The sequence below is a fragment of the Pieris napi genome, chromosome 9 (assembly GCF_905475465.1).
Source record: "Pieris napi chromosome 9, ilPieNapi1.2, whole genome shotgun sequence".
Taxonomy (NCBI): Eukaryota; Metazoa; Arthropoda; class Insecta; order Lepidoptera; family Pieridae; genus Pieris; species Pieris napi.
The window spans coordinates 8,529,452-8,554,639 of NC_062242.1; the positions used below are offsets into that span (position 1 = coordinate 8,529,452).

The following is a 25,188-nucleotide window of genomic DNA, read 5'->3' on the forward strand; positions in this document are numbered from 1 at the left end:
ATACCCCATGTCTATATTGTATTTTTTCAATTAAGCCTAATAAATACACAACATTTATTGGCAGTTTTTTTAAATGACGATCACGAAACTTTGTTTTGCATAAAAATATTAATAGCTTTTCTTTCTTGAGCTCTTGAAAGATATACATGTTTTTTTTTAGGTTTGGAATTGGGAGTTCGTCAATGCGGCCTACGCGTGGATAGCGTAGAACTTCCTCGATGGGCGGCTGACGCTCGTCTCTTCACGTTGGCACACCGCCAAGCCCTTGAAGCACCACATGTGGCCGAAGGTCTTCCACATTGGATCGACCTTGTCTTCGGCTACAAGCAGACCGGCCAAAACGCCGTCGATGCCATCAATGTCTTTCCAGCATGTGTTAGTATCTTGACTCATATTCTGTCTGATACAACGTCAACCAAACCATATTAAATTTTATTTTATTTTAAAAGGCACACTAACGAAACACACAAACACTTACAGAGAACACATAACATAGAAAACAAGATACATGCATGTGCATCAATAAGAAGTGTGCACAACATTTAAACAACATTACAATGATGAATAGAAAATAATTTCCACATTAAAAGTAAAAAACAAACTAGATTTTAAAAAATACAAACATGCAATTTACAAATATATATAAAAGAAAACCAATTATTTTCTACTTTGAAATTATCACTATTGGTCACGGATCAACAGTGATAAATGTTGTTCTACCGTGAGTTTGATAAATTCAGTACAAAGCGTCTGTTTCATTTGTATGGAAATTCTTAGACGCTGTACGATTTTTCATAAAAATATTTAATGTAGTTTTCCATTACGTTCAATACTTCCTGAGTCATCGGGTGCTTTCATTAATGGAGGATATTATTATGACTATATATTAAGCACTCGCGTACAAAGAAGGAATAAATTCGAAATAATTAAATGCTAATTGCTATAAAACAAATGCTAAATGAATGTTATGTAAATGTTAAAAAGAAGGGGGCCTCATAGCCTAGCGGTCTTATTAAGTGGCAGCTAGGTGAGGGGTACCGGGTTCGATTCCCGGTTCGAGGGCAAGTTTTAATTTAATTTAAATTTGTTCTCGGCCTTTGGGAGGGTTGTGCGGTACCGGGCGAGTGCTTAAACCGTACATGGAGGACACGGTCTAATTTCTAAAGGCAAGCACGAATTATAAAAAATCTTATACTTGACGCTGGCTAATGCACAAACCGTGCCAGAGCCATAAAAAAAAATGTTACAGAGAGTGCCTGCGTTTGGTAATACTCGCCGATTTAAGTAATCGCCACGAAAGCCTTAGTGAGTAAAATGTACAGCCTTGACTCGTACAGCCTAGGTTTCAAGCCGAAACTACAAGAAATCTTACCTATGTACTTTAAAATGGTTGTGTTCCGATGTACAGACGTACTACGGATTTGACCCAACTGCGCTGGAAGACGAAGTGGATCGCACAGCAGCTGAAGCAATGGTGCGTACGTACGGACAGGCACCCCGTCAATTGCTTCGAGCGCCACATCCGCACAGGGCGCCGGATCTTGCAAACCACGCGCAGGTGAGAATTCTAAATGAAGACCATATTACAATTTCCAGCTGAATCGTAATCCTTTCGAACGCTATCATACTAAATTTATATATTTATCTAATATCTGAGATATAGGTTTAAAACATAACTAAGGACATAGTCTAGTCGACAAGTTGAAAATGGTACAAAATAGAGATACTGCTATTAAAATTATGTGCGAAATTGTATCCGGAATGACGTCTAGAAAAATGTGCCAAAAGCGTGTATTAGCACATAAAAAATTGCAAAAGTTATAAACAATTAAAGAAAAAAAAAAATGGCATTTCGTTTTTTGCCAATATTTAATAAACTATTAATATTTAAGAAATTTCAAATAAGATTCTGAAAGAGGAGGAAATTTCCAATAAAAAACTGGAACTCTATCTCCATTATTTATAATTATATATCATATTTTTTTTACTTTAACAAAAATTAAAAAATCCAAGTAATGTTAAAGTAAAAAAATTGTTATAAACAAAGTATAAATATTTTTTTTTACTTTTATGGCACGATCTTGTTAAGTAATGTATACGTAACAAAATTTAGTCGTCTTCGATATATTATAGATATATATAGATTATATTTAATAATTACTAAAAAAATTACGATTATCGTTAATCCTAAGTAGATTAAACATTTCTAAAATAAAAAACACTATCTCCTTCACAGCAGGCCTCATCATCAGTATACGCAGGGGTCCGTGGTGTACGTTGGGGCCGGTACTGTGGGTCACCAGGCGCGCCTCCCGCGAGACAAGTTCTACGAAGGACGTACGCGTCTGCGCACGCCTTATTGCCGCTACCACACGCGCGGGCTGTAGTTGTCTCGCTCGAACGGACTGCACTTATGCCTGTGCATGGTACGTATTTTTCTTTTTATAATGCTTTTTGACACATCTAATGTTAATTTAAGAAAGTTTAGATTTTCAGTATTTAGTAGACTATTATTTATTAAATACTATAAATATCTGTAACAGATTTTTTAATATTTTTTATCCTGTTTGCTGAAAAGTGCTCGAAACGTCCTACTAATTGATATTGTTACGAGCTAGGGAATCGGATAGAAAACGCCGTAGATTTCTTCAAGGGTTTATTTCCAATTAAATCTACGAGGAGTTTACGTCCTTCACACAGTACTTTATCACTTGTATTCACTATATTCGCACTTTATCTCTTCGGATCATCTCTTGAAATCGCATTCAAAACTGAACTAATTGGTCGCGTTTCGGCTCGCTTATATATCCCTGGGAATAATCTTGACGAAGTTCGAGAACTTTCTAGGCAGGAGCGCTACTGAGTAGCGATCGCACAATTCTAGAAAATGCGTACTCGCTATCTCTTTCGCACACTGCTCCGTCCTTGTCGTACGGCGTTCTAGAGTGCTCGGTATAGCTTCGAGAAGGTTCTGATCTTCCCTTTCTCTCGCGTTTCATACCGTCCTTTTCCCACACCTACAAAATTCCTTCATCAAAGGGGTATAACCAGGTTTGAAAGCGGGTTTCCTGAAAAGTGTACCGCTCGCCTACACTTGTTCTGAAACTGTCTGAAAAATTGTTTTAGCCTCCTGAAAACTAGGGTAACATTCTGTAAATAACGATTTTTCTAATATGTGATTGACCCTCTCCTGAAACTCCTCCTCCTCTCAGAATTCACATTTCAGCCTGCTGAATAGTTCTCTAACTAGTGGAAAAATCTAGAAACAATGCAGTCAACCCGTCTGCGTACCAATATTATGAGTAGAGCATACATGGCCTCATATAAACCACAGACATTGTTTAATAAATTTCATCACATTTTTCTTCTAGATGAACCATTAGCGACGGGATCAGGAGCAGCTAACAATAAAAACAGCTCGTCGAATAGTCCCAATTTAGGTCTCAACGTGGGATTGGTATCTTGGGGCCACGGTGACGGTGCAGTACGACTGCGTCGGCGCAGAGATCTGCCTCCGGATATCTTGTTCCATACACCACCTACTGAACAGGTATGTATTTCTGCCATAAAAATTAGTAATCTTTTTAAAAGTTCTTTTCGCTTTAGGTTTATTGAACCCATCTATGTTTAACATAGTTAATGTTGTTGCTTATATCATATATTATATATGTATATTTAAAGATTTAAAACCTTAATGTGTAAAGGTTACTACACAGTCAATGATTACTTGGAAGATAAAAACGCTTGGCAATAGTTGTAATTATATTCTTATAATTTGATTTGTGTGTAATGGTGAATGTAGTAAATCACAGAACAGATTTTTATATTTTTTTTTACTTATGTAACTTTAATGACGTGGTTTATAACATTTTCCTTTAAATAATTGTAATGTAGAGGGAGGGTAAAACTTGCTGAGTTTCTTGCTCGTTCTTCTCAGAACATGGCCTCCTGGTAGTTTTGCAAACGGATGGCGTAGTCTTGCTCTTTCGCGAATTTTGTAAACGTTTTTGAGATTCAAAAGCATGCGCTAAGACGCATCTAAATTGAATAAGCGTATTTTGATTTGTTTTCATTTGAAAGAGTTCTATAAAAAAGAGCATCGTGCAGACACATTACTGTGTCCGTCCGTATTTTAAATACGCCATTGAGTAGAAAAGCAAGATTAGCTTTCAATATCGAATTTATGTGAATTTTAATTATTATAATGTTTAAATCATTCACAATTTTTCAGATAACGACAGTATGCACGTGGCAGGAAGGCAGATGGGGCTGTGCATTGGGCCTTAGCGGTGGGGCCGTAGTGGTGATACGCGCAGAGTGCTGCGGTGGTGTGCTTCGGGCTCGAACGAGGCAATTGCACGCGCACGCCGCACCTATTACGCACATTGACGCGCAGCCAGCGGTCACGCTGCTCGTCACATCGAGTGAAGACGGACTCATTGTGCTTTGGGACTTGCACGAGTACGTAATCTACACTGTATTGAACTTAGTATTGTCTTTGATTAACATAACTACATACGCTTTGATACGAAAGTACTTGCGAAAGAAAAAAGATTCTTGCCAAGATCGGTACGCGAAGCCATTGAAATCAAAAAACACCCCAATTTCAATAGAGAAGACGGCCTAAAATTGTCAAACACCTGGGATCCAATAATATCCAAATTAAAATCTCAAGAAAAACAATCCGCTAAATAGAGGACACCGTGAGCCATTTTTGCCAAAACCCTCCATCTTTTAGTCGATACCAACTCCGGGGAAATAAATTCAGATAACACAACTTTCTCTGCAGCTGTGATACTTTTTGACATCCAACACCTTTTGTCTTCAGTCACCGTGATCAAGCACGCTGTAAAGCACGCGAAACGTCGGATAAATTTAAAATTATGTTAAATAATTGTAAATTTATAATGATACATAACTTTAATCCGGTTAAAAAGTTTTTTCTTTAAATGTATTGAACTTATTTGATTTTGTCGATGATATAATATTGAAGATTTTATTATAGAAGACTTTATATCAAATGCCTTAAGCAATCGTGACGTCTAACAATCATTAGTTCCTTATTTCCTAAATTAGTTTTCAACTTTGTGTAGTTCTCGTAAAAGCGCAGAAGTTATATATTTACAAACCTAGCTAGCATAGCTACTACAAAAAGCAACCCCAGGTTTGGGAATTTAAAAAAAATCTTACTAAAGTTATGTTGGCAACAGCAATATAAAACATATAGCAATATAAACAATTGAAAATATATTTCAGGTTAACATACATCCGTACTCTTCCAAATCGTGAAATGTTGCAAGTTAGCCTTGTAGCGATTAGCCCTACATTAAGTGACGTGGCGAGCGTACACGCGCCCGCTACCAGTGACGTACGCGCTCGTAGAGATGAGTACGCCGATAATGAAGGAATGGAATACGAACACGACGATACATACAAGTATAAGTCGCTGATTAGAGTACACACAGTTAACGGACGATTTGTTGGTGAGGATATTATCAAGTACTTCTAAATATTAGTGCTTGTTTTTTTACTTTTAACTGCTTTACATTTAGCAAATTTTCTATTTTAAAAAAAAGTGTGTGTGTGTCAGCTACGACGCACGATTGGAGTTTACTCCTTACGAACGATAATTATGATATATATCGAATAGAAAAAAAGGGTAAATGAACGCATCTGCTAAAATGATAAGAGAATCAAACATATATCTGTAATTATTCGGATTATATATATTACTTCAATAAAGCGTATTACATAAAGTATGTTACAAAATGATATAAATAAATAATAATAATAACATAATACTCTTAGACTCTTATGTCATTTAACTGGTATAATCATGAAATAAGGACTTATTTTTGTTATTAATAAATCCATGTGTTTTAGAATGAGATACGCTGTGTAATGTATTCCATCTCATTCTTTTACACATTCAATCCTACAGATATATATGTTTGTCTCTTTCTACATAACGCCTCAACTTTTCGTGTTACACTTGATTTTACTCCTCATAAAATTCATCATTCAAATCGTTTCTTAAGGAGTAAACTTCAATAAAAATTTAGTTCTTGCTTCACGTAGGGTGCATTTGTGCATACATAAAGCTTTGTATGATAATAATCTAATCTCTATTAAGACTAGGCAGGATTTTATTTTGTTATAAAAGTCTCAATGGCGTATTTAAAATTAATCCTTGTGTATATAGGTAGCGTCAAAGTGGCGGAGATAGTAAAGTGCGTGCGTTACTCGGCGTGCGCGGAGGGCACCAGCGTGAACTGCATAGCAGTTGGGCTTCGGTCTGGGGCCATCCGGCTGTACTCGTCGTGGGAACTTCGTCCTCTGGCGCACATTCCGCCACCCCAGCCCTCACCCCAGCCCCATCCACACACTGAACATCTTGACCGGGATACGCTCAGGTACACAAATGTGAAAAACACTTTAGTTTCAATTCATACAAAGAACTTTCAAATTTGCAAGTTGGAAAGTAATTGTAATTTTTTCTTTTAGTTTATTCATTGAAAAAAGAGTGTACTACTTACGTACACGCGTTAGAAGTTATACTTCTTTGGCGTATGGAAAAAAAATAACTAAAATGCAGTAGTGATTAGCGATAAATATTAAAATTAATCAAAAAGATTTTATTTAAATGAAAAAGGTTCTATTAATGTAAAAATTTATCAAGTTAATTTTACAAATTGATTTTCGCTTTTTCCATAATTGAAGCAATAATTAAAAATTATATATACCGACAATTAACCTCAAATCTATATATGCACTCTAAACAGTTTATTCAAATCAGTTTTATCACTAATATTCAATATATATAGATATACTAATAAATAATAAATTATTATTAGTAAACACTATCACCGTCGTATATGAAATTGATTTAATAAAAACACCAAAATAATATTTATTTACTAACACTGTTTAATTGTACTGTTACTAAACAAGTGTTCTAAATATAAAATACTAGAATATACAACTTGAACATAGTTATTATCGATTTTCATGCCACCTAGAACTAACTTTACGATGTAGAATTTAGGTGTCATTTAGGTGTAAAAATTCACTCTCATAATTTTTCTCCATCGCGCCAAAAGAAGTATAACTTCAAAAAGGTTTGCTCCTCAAATCTGTAATGAACGGTTTTCAGCATATCCTTCAGCCATGATAACGAAATCTTGTTCGCGAGCTACGCAGATGGCGGCGTTGTAGCGTGGGAAAGCGTGGATCACGCTGCAAAACCCTCGCCCGTACGTATACTACCTGCGCATGCCCTGCTCTAAACAGGAAAGCACCGGAAAATACATCCCAAAATACGCATAGATTTATAATATATAATAATGTCAAAAATTTGAAAATGGAACTCGAATATTCTCCTAATGACTTTTATGTCACAGATAACAGTCTGAATTTAAGAATTTAAAATATTATGTTTGTAGCTTCTGTAAAAGCTAAAAAGGCAGGTGCTATATTCATATCAGAAAATTATATTGGAATATTTTGAAATTATTATTGTTACAGGGTTTTAAAATTGTAAATTCTTGCCTTTTATATTAAACAATAAGCAGTCTTCCTACAAAGTGGAGATTCAAAATCTTCACTACTTGCTATAGTTGTTAAGATAAATCTTGTAAATGTGTATATAGGTATTTTTTTATTAAGTTAAGTGATCAGAGGCATAATGTATTTTTAATAATTGTTTAAATGATTTTCAAATAAATACATGACAAACACTATTTTATTACACTATTGGCCATTAAGGTTTTTAATTTTACATTCCAGTAGAAAAAAATAAATGCTCAGTAAAAATTTGTTAGTTTAAATGAAAAAATCTCCCATGTTATTAGAAAATATTTTAATCTTTACAAGTATCAAGACTTGATTTTATAAGTAAGATAAACTAAACTATCATATCGAATTATATTGCTCTCAATCTTAGATTAAGAATATATATATTATCTGTCATATTTAAAAGACTACATGGAATGTCTTTCTTATATATAATAAAGAGAAGTATCCTATTTAGATAATATTATGATTCGTTCCTTGTTGATTATTGTTAAGTTGTATAATAAATACTTAATAATTACTGGTGTTTGTTACTTCATCTTTGGATATCCAAAAGTCCACACACAAGTGTTGCAGTATGTAAAGTGAAAAGCAGGAGCATATTATATAGGAAACCAGTGTTACCAACTCAAATTTTATCGAGTAGGTAGATACAATTTCAAAAGTTGGTTGTTTCCAACCATATTTAATTCGAAAAGTAGGTAGATCTACCAACTATAATTTCGAGTTTTATATAAAATCTTACTCTAAGATGACCTTTAATTTATTTTTTTTTTTTCGTAAAAATGTTATAAATCACATCACAATAGTATTATAGTAAAAAAATGAATATTAACTAAAAAATGAACAATATTCATTAAAAAAAATCAAAGCATGTTATGGATTGAAGAGATCAATCTAACATAATTTACTTGTGGGGACAATGGGGGCCGGAAACTAAAATGCTTAATCCAACCTGCATATTCTGGTTCTTTTTTCCAGAATTTTGAATATTTTTGATCATAATGAATTTTCCTCAATTTTCGTGGAGGAGAATTTTCTTCATTTTCACTTTTATTACTAATTTTATTTTTTAATGTTGAGATAGACCAATAGTACTAAATGCTTTATTTATAAGGTAAAGTAGATTTGAGAAAAATCCTAAAAGTTGGTAGATCTACCTACAACTTGCTAGATTTACCTAAAAAGTTGGTAGATCTACCTAAAAGTTGGTAGAGTTGGCAACGCTGTAGGAAACACTTATCACTAAGGTTTTTTTTTAATACATTTTTTTTTAAGTTGGTGGTTCTCAGTGTTACGTCTCTCATTGATAATTTACTTTCTTATGTAAAGCATCTGACATTACTTACAGACAATATACGAATTTATTCGGAATTAATAAAGTTTTTTATTTCGATACAACAGCTATGTTGTAAGTTTATTACTTGCAATATAAAATTACCGATGAAAGTTTTTTTTTATTTCTACCGTCCAATTAGACACTTGTGACTTATTTAACCTATAGGAAAATAATTCTTAATTATATGTTAGTTATATGTTCTTAGTTATATGTTTTACAAACAGTAACATAGCTTCATGAAAGAAGATGTCTTTCGTCATTAAATATAATGGGCAAGATCTCATTATTTGACATTTATCATGGCAACCAATTTATGTCGTCACTAATTAATTGACTTAACAACATTTATACGAACTACACACTCAATTTGATGGTATTTAAAAGGCCTAAATGGAACTAGTATCCGTATTTGACAAAAGAGTTAACGACCACCATGAAAAAACGCCCATTAGTGTAAATTAGTGTCTTCTTTACCCATACACATAAGTCATAATATAATGCTTAAAGGCATATAGCTAGGTGTCCATTCTTATTTTTTTAAACGATTTCTTTGCTTTCGCTCTTAGTTTTTGTCACCGGCCCCACAATTATAATCTGTGATAACCTGTTTAGTAACTATATATGGTCTGTGGACTGTGTTTGTTTAACTGTGAAATGTGTATCTGTTGAACTTTGAAGGTTTACTTTACTCTTACTTCTTAGTTTAATATCTATGAATTGCTGTGAATTCTGCGATTTAAGCGTGTTTTACTTTTAAAAAGAATTGTGCCGTAATTTTCTACTAAATAGAATTTAAAACACGAACAAAAGCAGATACAAGCTTGAATATATTGCAATCGTACAATATGGGGTCTAAAAAACACAAAAAGGAGTCTAAAAAAAAGAAGCATAGGAGTAGGTCCCGATCGCCATTGGAAGGCGAGGAACGTGAACGAAAACGTCACAGAAAACACAAAGACCGCAAAAAGGATCGCTCTCCCGATGGTTAGTTTAAACACTTTTAACAATTTTAGCAATACGCTGCTTTCCAAGAATCATGTTTATGGTACTATGTTTAAAAAATATAGCATTGAATACGTACACAGAATTCAAACATGATTGCTGGAGACAGCGTTTTTCCAAGTTAACAAAATAATGGCAAATTTTGCTCATTTTCAGAGTGGTGGCATTCGAGATGAGAGTGCATCCCGAGTGCTTCGTCATTAAGGTAGGTACAGTAGCCAGGCTGTTAAAAAAGTTCCAAACTGGATTTGTGTCTTAGATGGATTGACATGATAAATTCTTATGAAAAGTGGAACGATTACTGTGTATTTTATGTTAACAATATCTGTCATCCTTTCTGTTGCCTATATTAGATATATGTACTTTGATATTGATGACATTACCTGGATAAGAATGTAATTTTTGCAAATTTCGGCTAGGTCTGTTGTTAACTATAAGCTGGCATGCCTCAAATTACATATAAACAGACTATAGCTTACATGTCATGTATATGTTAACGTTAAATTGTAAAAACCGTTAGATTGTAATCTATCGGTTATCGGTATTCGGTAGATTGTACTACACTAACTTAGTTATCATTCAAACTTCTTTGGTCAATTACAGATTAATTTTACTTCCCAACAATTTCATATAACTACCGTATAATAATACGTTAAATTGCAAGCAGTATGTTGAGTTGACAATCTTTCGACAGTTTACAATCTCGCGAGATAGATTACAATCTAACGGTTTTTACAATTTTACGGTGACATATACATGGAGTCTTCTTTTTCTTTATGACAGCTATTACACTATTGTGAAATACAATAAATATCTAATTGTTAATATTTATATAGTCAACATTTTGCTTTTTGGAAAGAACACAATTTACTACATTAATGTAACAGTAAAACTTATTATATAATTTGATTGTATTTGAAATTCGTTTCTTACCTTAAAGAATTAAGAAGAAAAACAACTACTGTTTTGTGTGCTAGATTTCTTAAAAAATGTAGGCAAGACTATTTCATCAGATCTATCAAACAATTATTGTTTCTATATTTTTGAAATATGGATACACAATTATGTGTCCTGGCTCTATATAAATATTATATTAATTTGTTGTAGTGGAGGAAGTTCCGGTAGACTCACATTTACAACCAAAAGAGGTTCCAAGATCAAAAAGTCGCAGTAGCAGTGTTGAAGCTGTTCAGTCCCATGATGATAAACCAAGGTAATTTTATATAATTTGTTGGTCTTTTGAGTGTAGATTCTTTTTATAATATAAAAAATTTGGTCACTGGCTGTTAATTGTCTATAGTAGTTTTTTCTTTAGTAGCTTGGCGCAATGAAAAAAATTATAGTAACTTTCTATTTTTTTTAAAGCCTAATTTACTTGACTATAATGCTAAATGTGATTGAAATATATAAAGTATATTTTCGATTTTAAGTGTGTTTAATTAAACTTGATCACTATTTTCAATAAAATACAGTGTACTCTTTATAACGAATTTCAAGGTCCGAGTATTTTTATTTGTTATAGAGAAGGAAGAATTAATGTTTGGGTATTGGGTTAAACCAAATAAATTTAACGAATTTTTACGTTATAGAGACTTTCGTTAATATGAATGACGTTATAAAGAGTTTACACTGTATAATAAATTCAATACTGTGTTAACTGAATTTCAGTGAGAAGAAGCGGAAAGTGGAGAAGGCTAAATCACCCGTTGCCCCACCTGCTTCTGCTCAGGAGAGCCTCTCTATTGAAGACACAAATAAGTTGAGAGCTAAGTTAGGCCTCAAACCTCTTGCAGTTGCTGAAAAACCAGGTTTATTTAACTTATTTTTTTTATAGAATTGGGATTAAAATATCTCAGGATATCTTCTAAATTCTATGTTGTTTGTAAATCCATAGATCTATCTAGCATCAAATCCATAATGTAGATTTATACTAATGAGTCTATGATGTTAGGTATTTCTATACCTTAAGAAACTTTCTCTATTTCTCAATAGATCATATATGTTCTTCCAATTGTTTCTATATTTTTATTCAATTAATTATGTAGTTATATTTTAAGCATTCAGTAGGTCTAGAAAAGGACTGATTATTATTCACATATAGTTATAAACAGGAATACAATTATACATAATTATAATGTTTACTATAACAGCGGAAGATGGAATGTTAAAAGATGACTTGGGTGAATTCTATCATAAGCCTGCACCCAACATATCACAACAGAAAAAGTCCGACAAGATACGCGAAAAACTTGAAGAACGCAAAGAAAAAAGGAAATTGGAGACAAAGTAAGAGAAATTCCAATTTTAATTTATTATTTGTCTTAAATAAATAACTGAACTACAAGTGTCGTTAATGGTAACAAAATTAAATGTTTTTGTTGGTGGACAAAATGTAGACCTTCTCTAAAGCTATTGAAGGATATAAGATGACTTATATTTTCCTTTAGGTTGAAAACAAATCTCATTGCTGACACTTCTGACGATGAAGATGCGTTGGCATGGATCAAGAAGTCACGACAAATGGATAAACAGAAAAAAGAAGCGGAAAAGCGGGTAAGTAGCTAACATTATTAAAAGACATTTTATTCGACTTAGGGTCCTTCAAGAAAAGAGCGTACCAATTCTTCAATTATTCTCTAGGCAACGCACTTGCGAGCCTTCTTTCATTATGAGTGTCCATGGGCGGCGGTATCACTTAACATCAGGTGAGCCTCCTGCCCGTTTGCCTCCTATTACATAAAAAAAAGACAATGAATATTTTCGTTTTTCACAAGGAACAGTTAGTTTTAGTCATGTTTTCAAGTATTACGTCACGCAATTTTTGGAGATTATTAACCCCCCCGTGTAACGCGCCGTAACGTTACTATAGAGTATAGACCCAAGTACAGTACTGTAACCAAGTATAGTAAAACGTTTCGTGACCACCTAGTGACTCTATATACCTAAAAGTAACTATTATGTGGTGGTAAAGTATTGGAAAGTCGAAATTAATATTAACAATAACGCGTAATTCAATTCCCGCCCCGTATCGTAACGTAACGTTTTACAAAAGGACCCCCCTCTCTCCTCCAAAAATCGTTACGTAATACTTGAACGCTCCCTTAGTAGGTAAATGACGTGAAAAAGAACCTAATGTTATTCACAATTTTCTTTTAAATGTTAAATACTCAATATTTATTTCCCTAGAAAGCTTGTCATAGAAAACAATTGCTATTACTAGAACTAGTATCGAGTCTATAGTGTATTAATATTTCTGGCTTTGTAAGATGATATATGATACATTTTTGTGATATGTCAGGCGGCGATGCTGGATGAGATGGATCAGGTGTTCGGTGTAGGCGCACTGGTAGCTGAGCAGCAGCTGGAAGAACGACAAAACACCTATACAGACCGACATTTACGGGGACTTCGCGTCGCACACGATATAGAACAGGTTACAAACATATATTTTTTGTATGTAATTATACTTCAAATCAGTGGTGCTACAACCTCTTTTAGGTCTGGGCCTCAGGCTCTGGTAAGTAGGTGATCAGCCTCCTGTGCCTGACACACGCCGTCGACCGTTTGGGTCTAAGACGTGTCAGTTTCCTCACTATGTTTTCCTTCACCGTTAGAGCGAATGTTAAATGCGCATATAGAAAGAAAGTTGGTGCACAGCCGGGGATCGAACCTGCGACCTCATGGATGAGAATGGCACGCTGGAGCCACTAGGCCAACACTGCTCCTATGGAATTATACTTCATTTATAAATAATTCTTGATGTATAAACTAAAACTGAAATGGTCAAATAAAACACACTACCAGATATTAACCTTTAAATTGACACAATTATAATGTGTGTAATTAAACAAAAATTTAAAAAAAAATCCCTTTAATGAAAATTATTTACTATTGTAAATATCTAATTATATTGTCCTTGTGTGTTAAATAATAGGCAACTATATATCTCAGTGGATTTAATAATATTTCAGCTGCCTGAGGAGCGCGAGACAATCCTGACGTTGGCGGACAAAGACGTGTTGGCCGAAGACAACGAGGATGTACTCGTCAATGTCAACGTACTGGACGATGAGCGTTACAAAAAGGTACTAAACGACACTTTGTGATAGAACCTTCTAGGATTTGGTTTGAAATAATTAAAATGGCTTTTGCTGTTAGTTTACATTTACAAAATAATACAATAATTACTTCATTTACTCAGACAACAGACAGATTAACACAAACATATTATGATAATGAAATAAACGTGTGGCACTCGGGAACTGCCGCGGTTAAGCTATTGCATATAATTTTTCATCAACTTATGCAGTTATAATCATTTATTAATTTTTTATTTATGCAGTATTTGTTTATCTTTGATATTAATTCAATCTACCACTCTACCTGACTCAGACTAACACGACTAGTCTGTCGCACTCTAACGCACACCGGCCGCGGTTACGCTACGTCACCGATCTCGCCAGACCGATGTGAGATGCAGAATGCGTTCTGTCCCGCTCTAACGCGTATTGGCCGCTTCTATATTACGTCATCGTGTGTTAGGTTTATTTTCGTAACAGAATGTTTTGATTCGGTCGCCGCGCTCAAAGCCCGCGATAAAATCTATGCAATAGCTTAAAATTTGCTATACAGTGTAAACTATTTACAAGGAATTTCAAGGGACCGAGGATTGTTATTCGTTATAGAGAGATTTAGTTATAGGAAGGGAAGAATTTATGATTGGGTTTTGTGTTAAATCAAATAAATGTAACAAATTTTGCGTTATAGAGAGTTTTTCGTTATAACGAATAACGTTATAAAGAATTTACACTGTATGTAAATGGGTGGTGCTACTGCTGAGGGCAGTTAATTTCAGACAACCAAACATCGGATCGGAATGTACATTAAAAAACTTGAGACTTGTAATCTAAAACTTAATCCTTTAAATTACTTTAGAACATCGAGGAACGACGCAAGGCCGCGGCGGGTTACCAAGCTTATGACGAGGAGAGCGAAATGGCTGCGGCGTTGGGTTACAATAAGCCGCTTCTGTCCAAGTATGACGAAACAATTAATCCTGAACATAAGGCGCGTTCTTCTGGATTCCACCTTGGAGACGAGGCCGCACTTGAAGCTGGAAGGTACCGGGAGATGATGGTCAGTATCTGGAACTATATTTAAGTAAAATCTGAGCATCAGTAACTTTCTCATATCTTTAATAATAGTAGGTAAGCGTCTTGTAACAAATTGTATCAAAGTCAACCTCAACATATAGATACTTATATATTTGATATATAGTAATAGTGTGTGTGTATATTACAGAGGGCTGAACGCCTGGCAGGAGGGCCTGATAAGCGTCTCGAGTCACTTCAGCTGCCAGCTCTGCGTATTGCTTCTGACTACATGGATGAAGCTGAGATCAGTACCAAGTTTAAGAAGTTCAAAAAGAAGGTAAGCGTTTTTACTACTAATATTAACAATATCTAACTTCAAGATGATATGCAACTTAAAAAATTTAGTTCCATTTTGCAACAAATATATGGTCAGAGTATATTTTTTTATATTTATATAGTATAACTAGCGGATCCGACATACGTTATTAAACAAAGTATATTAGTACCGACTGCAGCGCCATCTGCCGGGCTGATTTGTGAATCTAAACCATCCAGGGCTCCACCCAAACTCATACAAAAAAATCATTTAAATCGGTCCAGCCGTTTAAGTGGAGTTCAGTGACATACACACGTACAGTAGAATTATATATATATGTAAGCTATCCTATCTTTTAAGTTAGCTCAAACTTCACACGTGTGCAAATTTGATTGAAATTGGTTAAGCAGTTTAGGAGTCCATAGAGGACAAACATGACGCGTAATTTATATATGTCAACGTAAAATTGTAAAAACCGTTAGATTGTAATCTATCTCGCGAGATTATATTAAACTGTCGAAAAATTGTGAACTCAACGTACTGCTTACAATTTAACCTATTATTATTCGGTAGATTTTAATCTATCGAAGTGAAATCGTCAAATTCTGAAACGGTACGCACCTCGCGCGCTGATTTATAATAATACATAACTTCAATCCGGTTAAACAGTTTTTTCTTTAATACGTTAAATTGTAAGCAGTACCTTGAGTTCACAATCTTTCGACAGTTTATAATCTCGCGAGATAGATTACAATCCAACGGTTTTTACAATTTTACGTTAACATATATATGTATTAAGAAGATTATAACGGCAGTTTCAGTCTGATCAATCTGTTTACAGTACAAGAAATAAAAATAACTAACCCATTTTTGAAATTTTGTGTAACACGCCAATGAATATTTCAGGGCAAGATCCGTAAAAAACCGAAGCATGAACCCATTGACGTGGATGACTATGAGGCCGGCAACGCGCCGCTCGAAACTGACGATACAGGTGATTTTACGTATTTATTTATTTATACTTTATTACCTTAATCAAAAACATACACATAAAAAAAAGCAGGTTACATAAGTTATTACGCAACGGGCGGCCTTATCGCTAACAAGCGATTTATTTCAGGCAACCTTAAAGTGGAACAATTAAAAAGAAACACCTACAGAGGGTAGAGTACAAGTAATGCAGAAATTATTAACAAAAAAAAAACCTCAAAATGACACGTTATTATAAATAAAATATAGTAAAATCTAAAGAAAAAATAAAAATAATAATAAATAAAAATATGTAGAAACAAAAACTTAAAATACAATCAAAAGGTTAACAGAGTCACAATAATTAATACATATAAGCAGAGCTAATTACGAGGTAGAAAGAAAATGATCAAAAAGAAACTCTTTAAATAAATTTAAGGACTGAGCTTGTCTAATATCAATTGGTAAGGAATTCCATAGCAGGATTTCTTATTAATCAAGCTTATTTAAAAATAATTTCTTGCTAATTGTGTTCAAGGCCCTAACTTTATTAGCAAATTCTTCACTTAATGAAATATAAGTATAAACCTTATAAGTATGGTACGCTATTTTAATTCTCTGTATTTTTTACCTTAGATTCAGCGCCCTAGTTTCATGTGATAAATAAATATATTTGTATACATTTTTTTTAATACAGCCAGCTAATGGGCATTTTTATGTTGTAGATGTAAAGTTCGAGACACTTCAACCTGTGATGGATGAGGAGGAGGTGGAAGTGGATGGGGAGCTGCAGAGCGCCGTGGCACGGGCAAGGAGACTCAGGCTGGCAGAGAGACAGGAACCTGTCTTGCCCAAGGTATAGCCATTTATATAATTGATATTATGTTTTTTTTTTTTAATTTTATTGTATATAATTAGGGAGTCACAGTCTCATCAAATTTAGTAATCGCTACATCATGATCCTGCCGTATAATATGTTCTTATAACATGTTTTGCCAATAAATTATTATTTTATATACATACTAGCGGACCCAACAGACGTTGTCCTGATATTTCAAGCGATTAGGATATTAAACAAAGTATAAAAGTACCGACTTCAGCGCCATCTACCGGGCTGATTTGTGAATCTAAACCATTCCCAGATCCCCTTGAACACACACAAAAAATTTCATCAAAATCGGTCCAGTCGTTTGAGAGAAGTTCAGTGACATACACACTCACAGAAGAATTATATATATAAAGACTATCTGCCCCGCGAAGCTTCGTTTCTCCTTAATGTGATTTTACTTAGCCTACCTTTTTAGTACCAAAATGGAGCATTTTGCTATGCTACCCCAGTGACTGATCGATTTTCCGGCATGAAAACTTTTAAGGTTTTTCTATGAATTTTTCACTATATAAACCTCTAAGTTCAAGTCATAAATTTTAAATTAACAAATATAAAATAGGGCTTAATGATGATGAAGGGTTTGAAAGATAAAAAGTAGCCGATTCTCAGACTTACTAAATATGCATAAAAAATTTCATAAGAATCGGTCCTGAGTAGTATGGGACGAACCGAACATTGTGACACGAGAATTTTATATATTAGACTTGTGTATCAATTATTGTATTGAAAATACACACTCATATTATAATGCATGTTTTTCTCATTCAACTCTCTTTTCGTCTGCTAGTGCTCCCTTGATTTCGTTCATGAAGCATTCCAAGATACGTTAAAATTTTAAACCTTGATTTTCAGGTGGAAGAAATACTAGAGACGGTTAAGAAAGAAGAGTCTGAAGACGAAGATGCGGAGGGCGGCAGTCGCATGGTGTTAGACTCCACGGCCGAGTTCTGCCGAACTCTTGGAGATATACCCACATACGGACTTGCCGGAAACCGGGACTCTACTACTGAAATCATGGTCAGTCTTTTCTATATGTCTTTGTATTAATTGCGATTATGTCTGGTTAAGCGTTTTTTTTTTTTCGTGAAAAAGATAGATCGATTACAAATCTTTGTTTTTAATTTATTTTATTATTATTAATTAACCTAATTACTTAATATGTCATGTGGATCATGGTTTAATGGTTGCTCCTTACAAACATTGTGTAAAACAAAAAACTTGGCAATTAAATAGAGTAGCATAGTTTATTGCCAGTTTTTCTCTTCCCTTCTACGCCTTTGATTTAAGAACTGGCAGTATATGAATAAATGATTTTGATTTGATTTAAGAATGATCATCGGGACTTAATCTGTTTTATTCTTTTAAATCCCTACCTAACTGGTAGAGTATTAATTTTATTTTGATAGTATCATCATTATTTGTAACACGGTAAGTCAAATAAGGTTACTGTAAAAAAAATGAGGATAATTACACATTAGAAACATTACAATTTTATCTCAACCAGGTTAAGCACATGAATATAAATCAAATCATCTAACCAGAGTTGTTTTCACAGGAAACATAACATTACAAATGTTATTTATTAAACAAAAGACATAAATTATTTCAATGTGATTTTTATAGGATTTCGAGCAAGAAGATTTGGAGACGGAAGCGGAATCAGCAAGTGGTTCCGGCGCATGGAGCCGTGTGGAATTAGGCAGCGAGGCGCCACCGGAATTAGTAGCGGGATCATCAGTTGGATTGGGGGCGGAACCAGCTTTGGGTACGGGAGTAGCGGGAGCGTTGCAGGTGGCTCTGAGTAAGGGATACCTGGAGAGGGAAGGTGCCGCTCCGGCGCCGCGATCCCGCCTTCATCATTTGTTGCAGGCCCACCACTACTCTATAGAGGATAAGACATATGGGTAATTTATTCATCTACACAATTTTTTTTTTAAGTGTAATTTGATTATTTTTATGCGGATGGTTCATTTATTGAGGAAGGCTAAAGATTATATAACACTAGCAAACTCGGCCAAGCGTTGCTGTGGCTAAGGTTTTTGTTATATTACATAGAAGTAAACTATTCAAGGGAAACGGTAGGAGAACACCAGTCATGGGGACCACCATGCTTTTTTGGTGGTTATGCCATTAAATTGTAGCTTATGTGAAATGTTGGTACTTTCAACACAGCGCCATCTGTTAGAATTGTGACTATCAAATAATAAACAAATAATTTGCAATAAAATAATATTACGGGTATAAACGAATATGTAAGCTATCCTATCTTTTAAGTTAGTTCAAATTGCACACGGTATGCAAATTTGATTGAAATCGGTTAAGTAGTTTAGGCGTCCAAAGCGGACAAACTATGTGACACTATGTTATATAGGAACCGGCTGCCTACAGAGATATTTCCGAACCAATTCGACTTAGGGTCCTTCAAGAAATGAGCGTACCAATTTTTAAAAGGCCGGCAACGCACTCGCGAGCCCTCTTGCATTAAGACTGTCCATGGGCGGCAGTATCACTTACCATCAGATGAGCCTCCTGCCCGTTTGCCCCCTGTTCTATAAAAAAAAAACATTACGACCGAATTAATGCGGTATTGAAATGAAATGAATGTATTGTCATAGTATTATTAAAGGCTTTAATATAGAATAACCTCTAAATGGTCCACAGAGAGGACGACAAGTACAGCAGACGTGAGCGTGGCCATCACGGCGCTCTCAGCGAATTTCGGGAGAAAAACAATTTCCGGCCCAACATCAAGTTGGAGTACGTCGATGACGATGGCCACGCCCTTTGCCCTAAAGAGGCCTTCCGGTATCTCTCGCATAAGTTCCACGGCAAAGGGCCTGGAAAGAACAAACAGGAGAAGCGCATCAAGAAGGCCGTACAGGAAGGGGTCTGTAGATTTATATTTTACACTAATTTACAAATCTATAAGATTACTAGCTGATCCGGCAAACGTCGTTTTGCAATGTATATAATTTATAATAAAAAATAGGGGTTGATCGAAGAGGGGTGAAAATTAGGGGTTGTATGTATTTTTTAATGCTGTATCATTAAAAAAATTAAAATTTATCTAAAAATTAAAAAAAAATATTATGGGTGGACTACCCTTAACATTCAGGGGGATGAAAAATAGATGTTGTCCGATTCTCAGACATACCCAATATGTACACAAAATTTCATGAGAATCGGTCAAGCCGTTTCGGAGGAGTTTAACCACAAACACCGCGACACGAGAATTTTATATATTAGATATTTTTCAATTTTGTATTATAATTTGATATGGCTATGGTTGGTGGTCTTAGTGCGGAAGCACTTAGACTTATTATCGGTCCGTTGTGCGTTTATAATTTGATATATATTCTATTTTTTTTACATTAAACACAAACTAACAAGGGTTAGTTTCTAATATATAAAATTCTCGTGTCACAATGTTTATTCCCATACTCCTCCGAAACGGGTCGACCGATTCTTATGAAAAATTTTTATGCATATTCAGTAAAAATGAGAATCGGACAACATCTATTTTTCATCCCCCTAAATGTTGAGGGTGGTACCACTCCAAATTTTTATTTTAAGACAAAACTTTTTGTTTTTATTTTTTTATGATAGAGCATACAAAAATACATATAACCCATTATTGTTACCCCTCTAAGATCGATCCCTATTTTTTATTATAGTAGATAGTTATTTGAACTAAAAATTTAAAAAATATATATATATACGTATACATATGGCAAAACAACGTTTGCCGGGTCAGCTAGTATTATATATGTCACCGTAAAATTGTAAAAACCGTTAGATTGTAATCTATCTCGCGAGATTGTAAACTGTCGAAAGATTGTCAACTCAACATACTGCTTGCAATTTAACGTATTATTATTCGGTAGTTATATGAAATTGTTGGGAAGTAAAATTAATCTGTAATTGACCAAAGAAGTTTGAATGATAACTAAGTTAGTGTAGTACAATCTACCGAATACCGATAACCGATAGATTACAATCTAACGGTTTTTACAATTTTACGTTAACATATATAAATCACCTAAACTATGAAACCAAAGGTAAAAAAAAAACTACTGATCGGGTCGCCTAATTGTTATTGAACTAAGTAAGCAAAGCATCCCGACGTTATAATTCATAATCTTTCAATGAATTCGCTGACCACAATTGTTGAAAAGCACAGTTTATCTTATATGTAGTTATATTTTAATATAACAATAACTTAATTATTAAAATAACATTTCTCTACATTTTTAACAGCTTATGAAGAAGATGAGCTCAACAGACACCCCACTGGGTACATTGCACATGCTGCAGCAAAAGCAGAAAGAGACTCACTCGCCATACGTCGTTCTTAGCGGTGCAAAGAGGGACAAAAACTAATGTGTCGTCAAAAAGTAATTCTTATGTAGAAAGAAAATATTAATAAACGTTAATCCAAAAACAAAAAATAATTATTGTGTAACAATCAACTTATTAATGATGGTGATGCAAAAACTATTTTCCAATAGAAAATCTTATTCCAGTTTTTTAAACATCAATTAAAATGGATAATTAAATTAACCTCTGTATGTATATTTAGAATATATTCAATAAAAAAATTCAAAAAGAACCGTCGTTTTTATATATATATACATACTAGTGGACCCGACAGACGTTGTCCTGCATGATATTTCAAGCGATTAGTAAAGCAAAGTATGAAAGTACCGACTGCAGCGCCATCTGGCGGGCTGATTTGTGAATCTAAACCATTCCCAGATCCCCTTGAACACACAAAAAATTTCATCAAAATCGGTCCAGTCGTTTGAGAGAAGTTCAGTGACATACACACTCACAGAAGAATTATATATATATATATAAAGATATGTATATGAGCAAATACTGAAATCCGTAGGCTTGAAATGACGCTGTAAAAATTTATTTATTTATTACAGAAATATATACATTATCCTTACAGACTATGCCAATACGATAATGTCGTGAAACATTAAATAAAGTAGGTACATATATAATATTAAACACAACATATACAAATGTAGAGATAAAAAAAAAGATTTTGGCACCAATTCGGGTAATATACAACAAGCCCTTTCTTTCCTTTTAAGATTCTAGCCATAAATGTGTTCTTGAATCGTACATACGTTACAGCGAGCATACGTTTCATATCTTATATATAAAATTCTCGTGTCACAATGTTAGTTACCATACTCCTCCGAAACGGCTTGACCAATTTTTATCAAATTTTTCATACCCCTAAGTGATAAGGGTTGTCCAACCTAACATTTAATTTTTGGACGAATTTTATTTTTTTTATAATGTGCCATTAAATAATACATACAACCCTAAATTTTTACCCCTCTATCACCAACCCTTATTTTTTATTTGATAATTAAAATCTTATGACTTGAACTCTGAGGTGTATATAGAGAAAAAGGTAGGCTAAGTAAAATCACATTAAGGAGAAACGAAGTTCGCGGAGGCAGCTAGTATTTTATAAACAGCTGCCGCACCGCACAGTGTACCTGGGTCTCACGATAAAGAGCCCTTATAGGCTAGCAAATGATCGTTATTTACAAAATCATCGCCGCTTAAGGCCGATTTACATTATCTTAGTGTTTAGGAGAGTGCTTTAGGATAGTACTTTAGTTGAAACATGTAAACGCTACTTGCTTTAGTAAACGCTACGCTAAAGAACTTGCCTTTCAAGTTGTACTAAAGCACTCTCCTAAACACTAATATAATATAAATCGGCCTGTACTCTTGCGCCATCCATGATCCAGGCAACAAACTACAAGAAATTCGTGGATTTTATCACTAAAAGCAGCCTGAAATTCATTAATGACTAATTCCATATTGTTATTCCAATAGACGTTGCACCGTACAATCTTCTTTATTGAAAATATCCAAATCGTTTTATATACCTTTCGGTTTAAATTTCATGGGAATATGGAAAGATATAATAATAAGTTCCAAAACTACAGTCTTTAGACTCATTATTAAACGATATTTTACGTTTTGATTCTATTTCTCATAACATATTAATGTAAGAAAATAATAAGTTAAAATTGTGACAGAACATAGTTATCTGAGGCTTTTAGTTGGTACGTTTATGAATAACAGTTCTTATCTTAATATTTTAGTCCGGTCAATTTAGACATCCAAGGTTACAGTAATTCGCACTTGGCTGAATATTGGTAGGATTGCTCAATACACTATTATAAAGGAAATGTGAAAAGTCCTCATCGATCCGGCACGTGCAAAAAAATTTACTCCGGGTCAAAGATCACAAAAATGGGTTTTTCGCGATTTTCAGCAAAATGGTAAGTTTTATCATAAAATTAGTTTAGACAAAAATTGTAGATCAGATAACTATCTATAAAAAATGTCCAAATACTTTTTTCCTAAGAGCCACCGTTTTTGAGATATAACGATTCAAAAAGTTGAAAGGGTTGTAATCGTCATAATATGCACACGTTTCCGTAGTGTACTTAGCGCTTTTTTTTTAATGTGGTTTCCCCGGTAGGCCTATTCCACTGATCTTTTATGATTCTGTTTAATTTGAAATTATTGAATAACTGTAGATATTGACAAGGGTTGAAAATGATGAAAGGGGTGTAAATTACAAAAAATAAGAAAATTTATCCGTCTGAATCTAAATCATCATTAACTTCTGCTTTCTCTTGTTCTTGTTCTTCTTCTTTTCCTTCTCCTTCTTCTCCTTCTTCTCCTTTTTCTTCTTCTTTATCTTCTTCATTCTGGGTGTTAATAAATTGTCCCAATAATGACACATCGCATGTCTCTTCCTCAACATCAAATGAATCTTCAATTGTTGGCAATTCAACATTGGAGCATGACCGGCCTTGACAGTTAGTACATGCTACAGAACAAACAGTCCAACTTTTTTTGCAACCACATTTAGCACTACATCCCTTTTTACAGTTGCAAAAAATGGTGTTTAGTAGTTTTTCTGGTGCAGGTGGAAGTAAAGTCTGAACTGGCTCTAATGAATTGTCGACCAACTTCCAACCCCAGTCTTTTCCAACAGCACGAAATAGGTTAGAAAAAATAGGTTACAATAAACACGTGTTTTCACTCCAGAGCGATGTTGCTGAAGGTTACACTGGCGTAGAAAATAAAGGACTGGGTTTTTTTTACCCGAAATTTTCATATTTTATATGTGTAAGTCACAGACCGATAGAACGATATTTTTGCTTGTATTACGGCTTCAGTGATATATATACGTGGTGTACTTATACATATTATGACGATTACAACTCTTTTAACTGATTTGAATCGTGATATCTCAAAAACGGTGGCTCTTAGGAAAAAAAGTATTTAGAAATTTTTTATAGATAATTATCTGATCTACAATTTTTGTCGAAACTAATTTTATGATAAAACTTACCATTTTGCTGAAAATCGCGAAAAACCCATTTTTGTGATCTTTAAACCGGAGTAATTTTTTTTGCACGTGCCGGATCGATGAGGACTTTTCACATTTCCTTTATAATAGTGTATTGAGCAATCCTACCAATATTCAGCCAAGTGCGAATTATTGTAACCTTACCCCTATTTTTTAGTCTAATTTGATCGGATTATTTAGTTTACCCCGGCTATAATTCGAGTATACTTAGGTATACGTACAAAATTGTATGCGAGAAAGATGTCATATAATATTACGAACCTCTTTTAAAATTTCTTTGATTTTATGACAAGAATGAAAACATAACATTAGTGCTTATAGATATAATCTGGTCAACGACTTTATTTACATTTTAATACGGCCATTGAACGTATTGCATAGTGCATTGCAGAGTGTTATCATATTTTGTTGTAATTGCAATTAATTAATATGACAGAGGAGTGTTCTCGGCCTAGTCCAGACAATATCGTTGAATTTTTACCGTATCTCTGTTATACAATGCAAGCACCGTTCGGCGTTAAATTAAAAACTCGTATCGTGGGCAAGTTAAACATATTAAAAATCTAACTTAATAGTGGCATTGCGCAA

The 25,188-nt window shown here is 34.1% G+C and overlaps 2 protein-coding genes across 8 annotated transcripts in view; both read left to right on the forward strand.

Moving 5' to 3' along the window:
- The window catches only part of LOC125052148 (lysosomal-trafficking regulator), a 75,869-nt gene extending 67,777 nt beyond the window's left edge, over nucleotides 1-8,092 (forward strand). For 6 of the 7 annotated variants that reach the window (XM_047652761.1, XM_047652762.1, XM_047652760.1 and 3 more), the window contains 8 exons: nucleotides 161-375; nucleotides 1,409-1,558; nucleotides 2,237-2,426; nucleotides 3,372-3,550; nucleotides 4,232-4,461; nucleotides 5,257-5,483; nucleotides 6,203-6,413; nucleotides 7,154-8,092. In XM_047652761.1, coding sequence (XP_047508717.1) covers nucleotides 161-375; nucleotides 1,409-1,558; nucleotides 2,237-2,426; nucleotides 3,372-3,550; nucleotides 4,232-4,461; nucleotides 5,257-5,483; nucleotides 6,203-6,413; nucleotides 7,154-7,286 — 1,535 coding nt within the window. In that variant the 3' untranslated portion in view covers nucleotides 7,287-8,092. The remainder of the gene's footprint in view (nucleotides 1-160; nucleotides 376-1,408; nucleotides 1,559-2,236; nucleotides 2,427-3,371; nucleotides 3,551-4,231; nucleotides 4,462-5,256; nucleotides 5,484-6,202; nucleotides 6,414-7,153) is intronic. The other variant, XM_047652763.1, reaches the window with a different exon arrangement.
- Nucleotides 8,093-9,615: 1,523 nt separating this feature from the next.
- LOC125052494 (U4/U6.U5 tri-snRNP-associated protein 1) lies at nucleotides 9,616-21,563 on the forward strand. Its single transcript, XM_047653379.1, has 15 exons — nucleotides 9,616-9,895; nucleotides 11,021-11,126; nucleotides 11,582-11,721; nucleotides 12,064-12,199; nucleotides 12,361-12,466; nucleotides 13,212-13,346; nucleotides 13,885-13,998; nucleotides 14,849-15,049; nucleotides 15,215-15,343; nucleotides 16,229-16,316; nucleotides 17,017-17,147; nucleotides 18,033-18,197; nucleotides 18,804-19,084; nucleotides 19,842-20,067; nucleotides 21,438-21,563. The coding sequence occupies exons 1-15, from the start codon at nucleotides 9,757-9,759 to the stop codon at nucleotides 21,558-21,560; spliced, it is 2,220 nt and encodes a 739-aa protein (XP_047509335.1). The 5' UTR covers nucleotides 9,616-9,756; the 3' UTR covers nucleotides 21,561-21,563.
- Nucleotides 21,564-25,188: the final 3,625 nt, after the last annotated feature.

Coding starts and splice junctions, on each gene's coding strand:
- LOC125052494 (XM_047653379.1), top strand. CDS start 9,757: ATGGGGTCTAAAAAACACAAAAAGGAGTCTAAAAAAAAGAAGCATAGG. Junction 9,896..11,020: donor AAAGGATCGCTCTCCCGATG/GTTAGTTTAAAC, acceptor AATTTGTTGTAG/TGGAGGAAGTTCCGGTAGAC. Junction 11,722..12,063: donor TGCAGTTGCTGAAAAACCAG/GTTTATTTAACT, acceptor TTACTATAACAG/CGGAAGATGGAATGTTAAAA.